Source organism: Pseudovirgaria hyperparasitica (assembly GCF_010093815.1).
Source record: "Pseudovirgaria hyperparasitica strain CBS 121739 unplaced genomic scaffold EJ05scaffold_1, whole genome shotgun sequence".
NCBI lineage: Eukaryota > Fungi > Ascomycota > Dothideomycetes > Acrospermales > Acrospermaceae > Pseudovirgaria > Pseudovirgaria hyperparasitica.
The window spans coordinates 1,860,687-1,873,869 of record NW_022985549.1 but is presented as its reverse complement, the minus strand read 5'-3'; the positions used below and the strand labels follow the sequence as shown (position 1 = coordinate 1,873,869).

Here is a 13,183-nt window from a genome sequence, read left to right as displayed (position 1 = left end):
AGGAGCGTGTTGCACCCGATGGTAAACGATATGGCGTTTGTTAAGCCAACCACAGGCTCTGATCCTGGCAGGCAAGACTGCAACAGCAGCACGACGTGACACTAGCACTTCCATATTGCTGAGCCATGCTTCCTCCTATCAGGTACGCCCTGTTCCACTGTTTCAGGCGCGCCGACATCTGCAAAGCTGTTGTGAGGGACACATCTTGCCTGGCGCATGAGAAACTAGTATTGATACGGCTGTCTCGGCCTGATCTATCACGTTCCACAACAGCTTGGAGGAGTGACTCGATTTGAATCTGCCAGCACTACCTCACGTGGAAGCCTCGAGCCAGATGTAGACGTATGAGAAGCACAATCATCAACCAAGTATTTGCATGACCTATGTACCGTAAATTGCCTATTCCAGCGTGTGTCCACGCCGTACCGCCAGCGTCCACGCACGTATGCCTTCCGCTCCCATGAGTCGGCCGTTTGAAAAAACAAAAGAATCGACTTGTCGAATCATTAACCTCCCACTTCTTCTTACCTTTTCTGCCATTCCGGCGCAATACACAGTATCCGCTCAACAGAACAACGTATTAAATCTACCACTCCAACGGCTCGCCCTTGACCTCTCCCCTGTTCGTCTTCGGCACTGGCACGGCCTCGACCTTCACCGCCTCTCCAGGCCTGTGCTTCCTCAAGTACCCGCTCCCGTCTAGCCATGGATATTCTCTGCTCCTCTTCCCCTCAAACGCCTTGATTTTATCGTCTTGCTGGAACGTCAAGCCGATATCATCCAGCCCGTTCAACAGGCAATGCTTCCTAAACTCCTCCACCTCGAAGGTCGCGATCTGCTTCCCGTCGGCGTCACGGATCACCTGCCCGGGAAGATCGACCTCGATCTCGCGGCCGGCGCGGGCCTCGGCAGCAACGGCATCGAGGCCCTGTTCGGGCGTGAGGCGCAATGGGAGCATGCCGTTTTTGAACGTGTTGTTGAAGAATATGTCGCCAAACGACGGCGCGATGATACATGTGATGCCGAAGTCGAGGAGGGCCCACGGTGCGTGTTCGCGCGAGCTGCCGCAGCCGAAGTTCTTGCCTGTGCTGACTAGCACTTTGGCATTGCGGTATGGCTCTTGATTGAGAACAAAGTCTTTCTTTTCGCTGCCGTCGTCGGCGAAGCGCCAGCTGTAGAATAATGCAGAACCCAAGCCGCTACGCTTGATGGTTTTGAGAAATTGCTTGGGGATGATGGCGTCGGTGTCAATATTGGCGACGTCCATGGGCGCGGCGATGCCCTTGAGTTTCTCGAACTTGGGCATGCCGCCACTCGATGAGGAGGCGGATTTGTTGTTACCGGAAACAGTGGCAGGGCTGTCTTCAGGAGCGTCAGCAATCCTGTCGAGGTCTTCGTCTGATTCGATGTCGGACTGGTGTGCGGGTGCGACGTCGACTTTCGGGCTGCCTTGCGCAACATCGCTGGGTTGAAAGTTGGCGATTTTGCGCACATCGGCAAGCTTACCGGCGATAGCACAGGCAGCGGCCATCATAGGGGACATCAGATGTGTGCGGCCGCCTGCACCCTGGCGTCCCTCGAAGTTGCGGTTGGATGTGCTGGCGCAGCGTTCTTTGGGGGAGAGGATGTCTGGGTTCATGCCCAGACACATGGAGCAGCCTGCTTCCCGCCATTCGAATCCAGCATCTGTGAAGATCGTGTCGAGACCTTCGGACTCAGCCTGTTGCTTGACGAGACCGGAGCCGGGGACGATCATGGCGCGCTTGATATTTGATGCTACTTTCCTTCCCTTCACGATCCGAGCAGCGGCGCGGAGATCTTCGATTCGGGCATTGGTACACGATCCAATGAAGACTTTGTCGAGGACAACCTCCTGCATAGGGGTTCCAGCTTCAAGCCCCATGTAATCAAGTGCGCGAATGCATGCTTTCCGCTTGTCCTCGTCTTGGAAATCGTCTGGGCTAGGTACCTTCCCTGTGATTGGAACCACGTCCTGAGGTGAAGTTCCCCACGAGACCGTAGGTGCGATGTCTTTGCTGTCAATGAAAACATCTAGATCATATTCGGCACCTTCGTCGGACTTCAGGGATGACCAATAGGCTGTCGCCTTCTTCCACTCGGCGCTATCGACCTTTGGAGCCAATGGGCGGCCCTTGAGATATTCGAAAGTCGTCTCGTCCGGAGCGACCATGCCGGCTCGTGCACCACCTTCGATGGACATGTTACATATAGACATGCGGGCCTCCATGCTTAGATTGCGGATCGCAGAACCGCAGAACTCGATCACAGCTCCAGTACCACCTGCAGTACCGATCTGACCAATAACGTGCAGAATAATGTCCTTGCTGCTGACGCCAGGAGCTAGCTCTCCATCAACTTGTACCCTCATGTTCTTGCTTCTCTTGGTGAGGAGAGTCTGGGTTGCCAAGACATGCTCTACCTCGCTGGTTCCGATACCAAAGGCCAATGCGCCAAATGCACCATGGGTTGACGTATGACTGTCACCGCATACGACCGTTGTGCCGGGAAGAGTGAATCCCTGTTCTGGACCAATGATGTGCACGATACCCTGGCGCTTGTCACCAAGGCCAAAATATGTGAGACCAAAGGCCTTGACGTTATCCTCTAGAGTCACACATTGTGTCCTCGAATCGTCCTCTTTGATGAAGTCTGCAACGCCTTTAAAGTTTTTACGGGGGGTAGTCGGTACATTCTGCTGGTTGTTAATTCTACTATCATTGTGACCAAGTCAACGAGATGCAAGACATACATGATCAGTCGTGGCCAAAGTGCAGTCAGGTCTACGCACTTTCCGCCCAGCGTTTCTTAGGCCTTCGAATGCTTGCTAGTAAATGGTCAGGACGTGCCTTTTTAGCGCAACGGAATGTACAGACCGGAGATGTGACTTCGTGAACTAGATGCCTGTCAATGTAAAGAAGGATAGTACCATCTTCCTGCTCATTGACTACGTGAGCCTCGAAGACCTTGTCGTAGAGAGTCTGAGGTTTTTTTATAGCTCCAGGCATGGCGTATAGTGGGGTCGCTTAGACGACGGAACTAGATGCGAAAGTACTGGAAGAGCGTGCAAGAAACACAAGAGACGAATGAGCAGTCTGAAAGACGATTGGGGTTATCAAAGAGACGCAGGGCGGACAGAGCAGTATTTCACGCAGTGGAAAGGCAGATATTGTTTCGGTAGCATCGCAGCAGCGCAGCGAGATCGGAGGGAACTTGCATCAGTGCTGAGGTTTAGAAAGAGACGCGCTGTGATTGGTCAGCTGGCTCGGACGTCGGTGTCAACAGTCCACTCCCGCTTTTTGCCCCGCACTTTTGGGCTGCTTCCATCGTCTTGCAAGGGAGTCCAAGTCTCCAAGACTCCAGGTCTCTACTCCGAAAACATACTGTAGTCCATAAATCACGCATACAGGTAGGCCCATAGAGTGTAGGAACACGCGGCTTATGGTCTGCAGATATGGTCTGCAGATATGATCTGCATGCTGTTCCGATCAGTGGCTGTCTTCCCCTTCTTCAGGAGGTGGGTGCATTATCTATATACATGTAGGTCTATATATGCCATTCATTTACTTGTTGCTGAGGTTCCTGTTGCAGCTTATCAGAACCATGGCTTTGGCCTGACTTAGGCAGAGGAATATGTATAATGCAAATTGTCTGCTGTAAACACCCACAGTGCAAGCCGGTGCCGGATGAACAGCCCTACGAGACCCACTATGGTCTGCATAGTGAGCAGTCCTATAGCTAAACGGTCTTCTCTCATTGGGCCAAACCATACCAGCCACAGATTGATGATGGTGAAATTGGTACTCTCCGTTATCTGTCCGGCATCGTTTTCGACGATCCGAAGTAGCCTGAGGCGGTGCATTAGCCTCATAACAGCGGATACCAATGGCGAAAGTGGTTTTCTGAATTCTGCTGTGGAGCATTCTAGCAGTCCTGTCCTTGCATTGAACTTCGGGAGCCGATGTCGGGGACAAGGCACGATGTGGAAGAGCTGCGGCGCTGAGTATATAAAATTGAAAATCTGCGGCATGAACAGCAGTAACAGCGTCTTGCTGAAATGTCCCTGAATGCCGACAACGGCGAAGATCATTCCTGCGAAATAGCAGTATGTGTCACCCACAAAAACTCGCGCAGGATACCAATTATGTGCCCAGAGTGCTAATGATACTCCAATAAACGGAAGCAGGAGGTATAGGGAGAACAGATGCGAGTCTGTCGCCGGGTGTGGATACTCAGTAAAGGGTGAGAGGTATAGAGCATCATTGAGGCAGATCAAGGAGGCAATGACCAGTGATTGAGACACCTCGATACCATTGATGCCTGCGAATATGTTGATACTGTTTGGACAGAATATTGATATTGCTGCCATATATGCGTAGTATAACCACCCTGTACGAAATCAGTTATGCACGCTGTTTTCGCAACGCATGTATCCTACCCAGATCAAACAGCGCTCCGAAGTAGGAACGCAGTGGTGTGGGTATGACTATCTGGGTAACACCAAAGTCTACAAAGTAGACAATGAGCATTGGTATCGCCGCGAATGCTGGAATGAACAGCTTGTGCCGCCATCGAATGTCGAATAGATCGTCACCTACTCCGAGCAAAACTACAGATTGGATAGAGAGGATTGCGGACAAGTAGGATGATAACTGACAAGAGTCAGTCATCATCTCAATACTTCCGTGAAGACTTCTTCATGTCTAACCTTGCTATGCGGGAACCGGTGCAGCAGTCTGCCAGTCTCGACGTGCTGGACCTCCAGCACCAGATCGCGATTTCCACCTCCTGACGTGGCCATGACGATGTCTTTGTAGAACGGGAAGGGAATGAAGACGATGATGATGAGCAGGTAGACCACAGCGCATACAGCGCCCATTGTCTCTGGACTGCAAACATGGTCAGCATATTGAAATTGCGAGTCTTCCGCAGGCGCGTGCGGCTCTTACATCTCATCTGTTCTTGTCTTGGACATGTCTCTGCCCTTCAGGCCCGCTCGCATGAACACGTCTCCCAACCATCTTATGAGAGCATATGTCGAAGCGTACGCAATTCCGCTGAAAGCTATTGATGCGATCAAGGGTTCGCCGTCGCCTTGAAATGTGTTTGCGATGATGCCGACACAGGCGGCCGACAGTGAGAACAATGAGAGAGTCTCGGTGCGACTCAGACTAGTCGACACTGTCATTGCGATGGCGGCGCCGATGAGGAGGGAGAGACGCGATATAGCGACAAATTCATGATAAGTGAAGTGCAGAATGGAGCCGCGCGGAAGTGGACGAGTGATTTTTCCCGCCAGGTGTCTGGTTAATTAATAACTATGGCGGCGTGTCGCGTCTGTTCTGGCCAGTCGGCTCGTACCTTCCTGATTAGTTGGTGTTGCGGCGGCAGTAGTTGACACCGACCGCTGAGATCGCGCCGTTTCCAACCTTGGAACACCCCAAGGACCCCAAGCGTAGCCAACTAACTAGCTAAGAGTAGCCCTTGGCCCGCTCCGACTCAAGTATGGAACGTGAGAAACCTCACCAACGTCGCGCGACTCGCCAGGCCGGAGGAGACGAAGCGGATGTCTTGGATTCTATCAATGATCCTATCAAAGATAAACTCGAGGCTGTCAACTTGAAGCTTTGCCGTCCCGCTTTCCTACAGTCCATTTCAGCTTCTCGTCTTCCCTCTCAAGCCGCCTCTGATTGCTCCTCCATCTCGCCCGAACCCACAAAATCTACTTTTGGCTTTCAGGCAAGCAAACGCACCCAGTCTAACTTGTCTGATACAGCTGTCGAGTTCGCCAGCAGAGTTGAACGGATAGAAGCTGCCCATATTCTCACTATCGATCTTCTCAGCCATGGTAGCGCCGCAGCCCTGACGTTGAATCATAAGGTCTGCCAAAAGCTTCAAGCAAGTGTTCTGCGAGCCTATAAAGCTGCCAAAAGCATGGCTACCGATCGTGGCTTCCAGAGCTTCTCTCATGGACACCAGGATTTGGTTCTGGCCGTCGACTTCAACTACTTCGGTACCCGTATGGTGACAGCTTCCTCAGATCACCGACTGAAGGTTTGGGATCGCAAGGACGACAACTGGAACCTCGCTGATAGCTGGAGAGCCCATGATGCTGAAATTGTCGATGTAAGTATCTATTGGACAGCGCGTGGTAGCACTATACAGCCATCATTGCTCTCAAGAGTGGTCATTTCACATCATCCATGCTTTCCCGACTCCCTGACCTATAACCCAACACGCAGTACATTCGATACTTCGCGGAACATCGAGATCTATAAGAGCTAAGATGGATGCTAATGTCAAATCAGGTTAAATGGAATGGACCATATGCCGGAGAAATTCTGGGCAGCGTTGCTGAAGACGGTCGCTTCAAACTATGGCAGGAAGATGTCACCGAAGTCCCTCAGTCTGGTCGACGTTTCAAGCTTGTAACGACTCTGACGCCTGAAACAAAAGTGCCATATATGTCACTGGACTTCAAGAACATATTTCAAGACACCTACCTTGCTCTGATTACACGCGATGGCCATCTGAGCGTGTATGAACCTTTAGACAACAACAATATCGCCGAATGGCAGTATCTGCATGATTCCTATGTATGTGCCACTCCTAGTCGCCAGGATGAAGCCGGATTCAAGGTCTGCTTCCACCACGAAAAACTACCCTGTTGGACTGCTGTGCGGGAAGGCCTTGACCGTAAGTCACTCTCTCTAGCTGTAGCAGCCATGAAGACGGTGAAGATCTTTCGGACAGACAAGAACAGAAAGTGGTATGTTGCAGCCGAATTGAACGATGCTACATCTATCGTACGAGACCTTTCGTGGGCCAACGGGTCTATGAGAGGATACGATATCATTGCAACAGCAAGCAAAGATGGAGCTATACGGATCTACGAGCTACACAATGCTGAGACTGACAAGCAATCTGCATCGGATACGACTGTTGCGATACACAACGGTCACACTGACGGTCGAAGCTCGCCACGCCCCCGTGGTTCACGCGCTGGTCCATCTGGCATCGGTGCTGGACTCGCCGGCGCGTCAAAATCCAACGAAGATTCACAAGAAGTTACGATCCCTGGAAGGGTCAAGCATCTGGTCAAAAAGGTGGCCGAATTGAAAAATCACCACGGCGCAGTCTGGCGTGTCGCGTTCTCACCGATGGGTGAGTGTCTACCTTCCCTACGTTTCTGCTCTTCGCACTCTTACTAATCTTTGAAGGGGACTTGCTTATATCCACTGGAGATGACGGCACCATTCGAACATGGAAGAAGGGTGTGAATGACCTTTGGAAGGAGTACTCTGAGATAGATGGCGCAAACGAGGATTAACCAGACGAGGCGTACAAAGCATTCGGCGTTTCTTGATGAGCGAACTTGAGTTTCTGAAATACCTGGCGTACTAAGGGAAAAGGCTTCTACACAAGAAAGGGAGTTGGCTCGGGTCTTTCTGTTGTGAACGGGGAAGCATTATCGCGAACATCGACTTTCAGAGCCACAAGCGAAGCGCAATACATGGTGCGACTAGGCACATGTGAATCATCGTGGATGTTTTATGGTCTCATGGAAGGAATGAGTATTTGTCATTGAAGGCTACATGCCTCACCTACTGATGTCGACATTCCTTTCTCCCTTGCGTTGTGTCGCCGACTACCCACATTCTTCGCTTCCCGCCACATCCCTTGATCCCACGATAAAATTCCGTCACATGGAGGTGTTTACATGCTCTCATCATCCCAATATTTCGTACAGTCGCATGCCTTGTACAGCTCACTAAAATATCGTTTCCGACCTGAATTCGAGAACGTATCCAACGCTGGAAGGGTTAGCCCTGCCTAAGAAGTCTTCCTTGAATATCGCAACAATCTCCACTGTTCCCGGAATCTGGATCGTGATCAATGGTCTAACAATTTTCGATACGATCTAATCTTGAGTGAGCTCTCCATCAACCGAAAAGTTAACCACACGGTCTCATAACTTTCATTGCGTGCAGCATGGTCAAAAACGTTATCGGATGGTGGCCACCGGCACCGCCAGCACCAGCACCACCCGCCCCTCCAGCGAAGAAAGAGGAAAAAGAAGAGATACCCGAGATAAAGTATAGATGGCGCTATGAGGTCATTCCGGGCGATGTGCCTCTACCAATGAGTTATCGGCACATTGACTACCCACGGGACGGACCCACGATCTCAGAACACGCCGTGCGACAACGTTGGAAAGAGCTCCTAAAGATGAAAGACGAAAAGGAGCCAGATGTAGAACGAAAGTACTCAACGAGCCATCGATGGACGACATTGAATCCTGAGCCCAAGCCGAAAGACAAACCATCGAACAAGTTTGATACTCCATTCGGGCCCGTCATCATCCATCCGCCAGAGGAGCCTCCGAAAGAAGAAAAGAAGCCCATTCACATCCATTTGGGTCCTCCGAAGAAAGAAGATCCCCCGGCGCCACATCCACGATTCATCTGGGATGGAGGTCCCGGACCGCGTCCCTTCTGCCACCCGGTTAAACCATGCTGCCCACCCTCGAAAGACGAGCCTCCGACATACGTATACGGCTGTCCACCGCCCCCGAAAGAGGAGGAGAAGAAAGCGCCCGATCCAGCTCCGGCACCTACACCTCCACCGTGTCAATGGGACTCGGTAGCCAAGATCCTCGGTGCCATACTAGCACTGATCGTCATCTGGGCGACTTTGGATGCAGCTGGAAGGATCATTTCTGCAATAATGGCGCCGTTCAGGATGGTGCTCGTGAATGCACCTTATAATCCGTATCCAGGCCAGTATCAACAGCCCTACCAGCAGCCGCCATACCCGCAGCCACCGTATCATCAGCATGCGCATCAACATGCGCATCAGCATGCTCATCAGTATCACAGACACTGATCATATCGCTGTAGCATAAAACATTCATGTTTACGATCGTTCTTCAAACTTTTCCATACGGTACCACACCGATGGATTTTCGGCGTGCCTTTTGGCCTATGGTACTTACCCTCAATATTATTTATATCACTGCTGAGCTGTTCCAGAACTACTGTAGCATCACTTAGCGCTGTACTCGTGTCCATAACTCCGACTGCTACAGTATCGATTTGCGATCTGGTCGTACGGGCGGCATATCTCTTCGTGGTGTCAGAAGCGTTCCTGGTTTTCGAATGTTTGGTATTCAGTTGCATTAATTGACGAGTCGTCGTCCTCTTTTTTGTTTCATTTTCCAATATGTTCATCTTTCTGCAGCCTTTTGTTCGTTGTATGTCTCCAGCAAATTTGATTCTCTTGTCGCAATATCAATGCTATGAGAGTTATACTAGCTCCGACAAACGCCTTGCGAGCGACGGATGTAACCGCAGATCACCTTCGAAAAGTTTTTCTCAAGTGGAAAAGAACCGGAAATATACTCCAGTTTCGGGTTCTGTAGAATCCCTGCTCCTACATACCGTTGCACGAGTCTCTCTCCCTGAAACACGAATCATTGTAAGCGATATTGCCGTTAAGGATATATCTAAAGACCTATCGCCGTCTAATGCACCAGCCACCACTGGTCGATGAACACTTGTTCTTTCGAGATGCTTCCATCATGCAAATTCGGTATAACACTCGACCATTGAAGATGAATCCTGTGAATGAACGCATCTCGTGGTCGCTGAGTGAGTCGAGTTAGGAGAATCAGCCGCCGACCAAGACACGCACAAGACTTCTGTCAAGAAATGATCGCTCCGATAAGGGTAATGCATCACGCCACGTTAAGCATCTTGGAAGCAATGAAGGCATTTAATCACACGGAGTCGCAGACATCTACGCCATATAAGAAAGTAAGCCTAGGGAGTCGGGCCACGCCGCACAGAAAGGGCAAATCTTAAAATCCTTGGCTTGATCGGACCGCGCCAAGCAACATGTCGGAATTTCTTATCCTGTTTTCTGACGACACTCCGCGTCGAGGCTCACCATGTATATGTGGGTATATGTGGTCGATCATGGATGTCATTGGCGCGCATGAGTCAAGGCACGTGTGCCGCTGTATCATGACTGACTCGTGAACCCACAGTACACTCTGACGTCCTTCATCTAGGTCTGCTGTTGTATATGGATGCGCATAACTATGAATATAGCCTTTTTTTTGCCTTGAGTTGGTTGTATGTAGAATGCGAACTATTACAGTAAGTTGCAAGGTCAAAAGGCAAGACGAAGGAGCTTGTTTGGTCACTCGCGATTACCTGATTCGTGTACGGTGACGGAAGAGCTTACTTGCATATGATCTCCGAAGCACGAATCGGTCGGTGAGTGAACGGAATCTTACTGTATCCACTGTAAGTACGAACGGTGTTAGCGGATTTACGACCTTCTATCAGATCCATCTAGCTCCGGCATCTAACGCTAGTAGGGGTTTGACAGGGGAGTGAATGAACGGCGTTAAAGGCCTTACCCGCCTTTAGTACTAAATCCTCATGTCCGCTAGTCAAAAGCCAACTTTGACTGATATTTGGTCATATTTTACATTTCTCTTTTCTACTTTCTACATCACACTCTGAATCCTTCGAGGCTGCGGTTCCAAAGTACACAGACTCTTACCATCCTTCAAACAGATATGTCCCCTTCAACACCACCGCCTCGCTTGCCAGAGGACAGGACGCTCGCAGATATGGGAGACAATACACACCAGGTCGATCCTGAGAAGGAAAAGCCGAACGAAATGTCCTCTTCGGCCTCCTCGACGGACAATGGTGTACCCAGATCAGATGCCCCTGAAGCTGATGGTGCTACTACCGAAGAGAAACCTGTCGCTGAGCCGCCGAAACCTATGACATACCCAAAGGGTATCGAGGTCTTGTTCATTATGCTTGCTCTCATACTCAGTATCACACTGATCTCTCTGGACCAGGTGAGTTCTGCTTCATATCGCCCTTCCAGAGTCGTCTTCGCTGTGGTATATCAAGCTAATAAACTAACACTCTCGATGCAGACCATCGTCGCGACCGCAATTCCAAAGATCACGGACCAATTCCACAAGCTTGATGATATCTCGTGGTACGGTTCTGCTTACTTCTTGACGCTTGGCGCGTTCCAGTCACTATGGGGCAAGGTGTACAAATTCTTCCCACTGAAAACCAGCTTCCTGGTCGCAATCTTCATCTTCGAACTCGGAAGCTTGATCAGCGGAGTCGCTCAGAACTCAATGACTCTGATCGTTGGACGTGCTATTTCCGGTCTTGGTGCTTCGGGTATTGCGCCTGGAGTTTACACGATTTCGGCGTTTGCGGCTGAGCCCACGAAACGAGCTACCTACACCTCGGTCATTGGAGTTTCGTATGGTGTTGCTGCTGTGTGTGGACCACTCATTGGTGGAGGACTCACTGATGGAGCGTCGTGGAGATGGTGAGTAGTCAACGTTTTACTTACTACTTTTTCCTTGTTGCACTATTCCATAGTTTCCGCTCCTGCAATGGCCTCGTCTGACATACCAACTTTAGGTGCTTCTATATCAATCTTCCAATCGGTGGTCTGGCCGCTGCTGTCATTTTGGTCACCTTCAAGACTCCTGCAGCTGCCAAGGTGGTCCAAGCTACATTAAAGGAGAAGCTTTTGCAAATGGACTTCTTGGGCGCAACGCTCACCATGGGTGCATCCCTCACCTTGCTACTAGCCCTTCAGTATGGAGGTCAGACCCATCCGTGGAGCTCTAGTCTTGTTATCGGATTGATCGTCGGTTTCGTTGCCATCGTTGGAGTCCTCACAGCAGTAGAGATCTGGCAGGGCGAACGCGCCATGCTAACACCTCGCCTGATGCGTCAACGACACGTCTGGGTCAACGGTCTTTGGGGTTTCTTCTTTGCCGGCGCTTATTTCGTCACGCTCTACTACCTGCCCATTTATTTCCAAAGTATCGACAACGCCAGTCCGATTGGCTCGGGTGTCCGCAACATCCCTCTCATCGTCCTGTTCGGCATCGCCACATACGGCTCGGGTGTGATCATCACAAAGACAGGTGTCGCAGCTCCTTACTTGCCAGTTAGCTCCGTAATCGTCACCATCGCCGCCGGTCTATTCTTCACCATGGACATTGGAACATCGACAGGCAAATGGGTTGGCTACCAGATCCTAGGCGGCTTTGGATACGGTCTCGCGCTGCAAGTTCCCGTCATCATCTCGCAGGCCTTCTCCGCACCCGCTGATATAGCCCCCACCACGGCAATCATCATATGTAAGTCTCCTTCGACCAGATCGAGCATGCCATCACTCCTACTTACCCCCTTTCTGCCTCTTTTACTAATTTCTTCTCCCAGGGTGTCGATCCATGGGTGGTACAATCCTCCTCTCAGCCGCCCAGTGCGGCTTCGTCAACCAACTCGTCGCAAAGCTCGCCAGCACCGCACCCAATCTCGATGCAACCCTCGTCACCGCCACCGGCGCCACGGATCTGCACCGCGTCTTTACCGGCGCCGACCTCGACGGCGTCTTGCGCGCGTATGCATGGGGTATCAAGGTTGCCTTTGCAATCACAATCGCGTGCTGTGGTATCTGTGTGCCTGTCAGCATGCTCACCAGGTGGAATAATGTCAATGCAAAGAAGCAGGCTGCTAGCAAGGCTTGAGATGGCTATTTCCCCCAACATAGGGGCGAGAAGGGCGGTGCTGTTGACTGATCGAGGCGGGAAGTTCATTTCATGTGTACGATGATTTTAGCATTGGGTTTGGGGTAGAGGAGAGCGTAGAATGCGTGTTAGAGGGGTGGAAAATGGGTGCCGCTCATGGCTAGCTTTTCTTAATATACTCAAGTAGACCTCGCAAGGTAGTTCACTTTGTAGCATTAGCATTGAAATTGAAATATGAAAGCTTTATTGATTTTTCGGAGGTGCTTCGACGATGGGTTGGTGGACAGACGAGGTGATGCGATTGAGATTGAGGTCGGGTGAGGGTTTTTGAACTCGTCTGGCTAGAATCCATGTGCCCCGCATTTGCACGTTCATAGCTCTAGTTGCCATGACGACCTGCGACTTCAGGCCTTTTGGGATAACTTCTCTCTTAGGATAAAATGATGTATATATATATAAACACCGGAGCTCAATCTGGATTACTTTCTATACAAACGTGCATCACCATGAAATGTAATGCTATATTCTATATATTATAGGTCTTCGATCGTCTTAGAACCCATAATATATTAT

At 50.7% G+C, this 13,183-nt stretch overlaps 5 protein-coding genes across 5 annotated transcripts; 3 read left to right on the top strand and 2 right to left on the bottom strand.

Moving 5' to 3' along the window:
• Window positions 1-350: 350 nt before the first annotated feature.
• EJ05DRAFT_447510 (3-isopropylmalate dehydratase) lies at window positions 351-3,126 on the bottom strand. Its single transcript, XM_033742275.1, has 3 exons — window positions 2,895-3,126; window positions 2,771-2,845; window positions 351-2,713 (listed from the first exon to the last, which is right to left on the bottom strand). The coding sequence occupies exons 1-3, from the start codon at window positions 3,024-3,026 to the stop codon at window positions 587-589; spliced, it is 2,334 nt and encodes a 777-aa protein (XP_033605509.1). The 5' UTR covers window positions 3,027-3,126; the 3' UTR covers window positions 351-586.
• A 377-nt stretch (window positions 3,127-3,503) lies between these two features.
• EJ05DRAFT_459886 (uncharacterized protein) lies at window positions 3,504-5,368 on the bottom strand. The gene is made up of 4 exons (XM_033742587.1): window positions 4,968-5,368; window positions 4,727-4,907; window positions 4,457-4,670; window positions 3,504-4,407 (listed from the first exon to the last, which is right to left on the bottom strand). The coding sequence occupies exons 1-4, from the start codon at window positions 5,204-5,206 to the stop codon at window positions 3,638-3,640; spliced, it is 1,404 nt and encodes a 467-aa protein (XP_033605508.1). The 5' UTR covers window positions 5,207-5,368; the 3' UTR covers window positions 3,504-3,637.
• Window positions 5,369-5,523: 155 nt separating this feature from the next.
• On the top strand, window positions 5,524-7,348 carry EJ05DRAFT_481904 (WD40 repeat-like protein; the record flags this gene model as incomplete). The annotated part of the gene is made up of 3 exons (XM_033745123.1): window positions 5,524-6,144; window positions 6,327-7,182; window positions 7,239-7,348. 3 exons carry the CDS (start codon window positions 5,524-5,526, stop codon window positions 7,346-7,348), a joined length of 1,587 nt encoding a protein of 528 aa, XP_033605507.1.
• A 662-nt stretch (window positions 7,349-8,010) lies between these two features.
• EJ05DRAFT_481903 (uncharacterized protein) lies at window positions 8,011-8,904 on the top strand (the record flags this gene model as incomplete). Its single annotated transcript, XM_033745122.1, has 1 exon — window positions 8,011-8,904. One exon carries the CDS (start codon window positions 8,011-8,013, stop codon window positions 8,902-8,904), a length of 894 nt encoding a protein of 297 aa, XP_033605506.1.
• A 1,564-nt stretch (window positions 8,905-10,468) lies between these two features.
• EJ05DRAFT_471995 (MFS general substrate transporter) lies at window positions 10,469-12,854 on the top strand. The gene is made up of 4 exons (XM_033743087.1): window positions 10,469-10,900; window positions 10,982-11,394; window positions 11,490-12,220; window positions 12,303-12,854. Exons 1-4 carry the CDS (start codon window positions 10,607-10,609, stop codon window positions 12,608-12,610), a joined length of 1,746 nt encoding a protein of 581 aa, XP_033605505.1. The 5' UTR covers window positions 10,469-10,606; the 3' UTR covers window positions 12,611-12,854.
• Window positions 12,855-13,183: the final 329 nt, after the last annotated feature.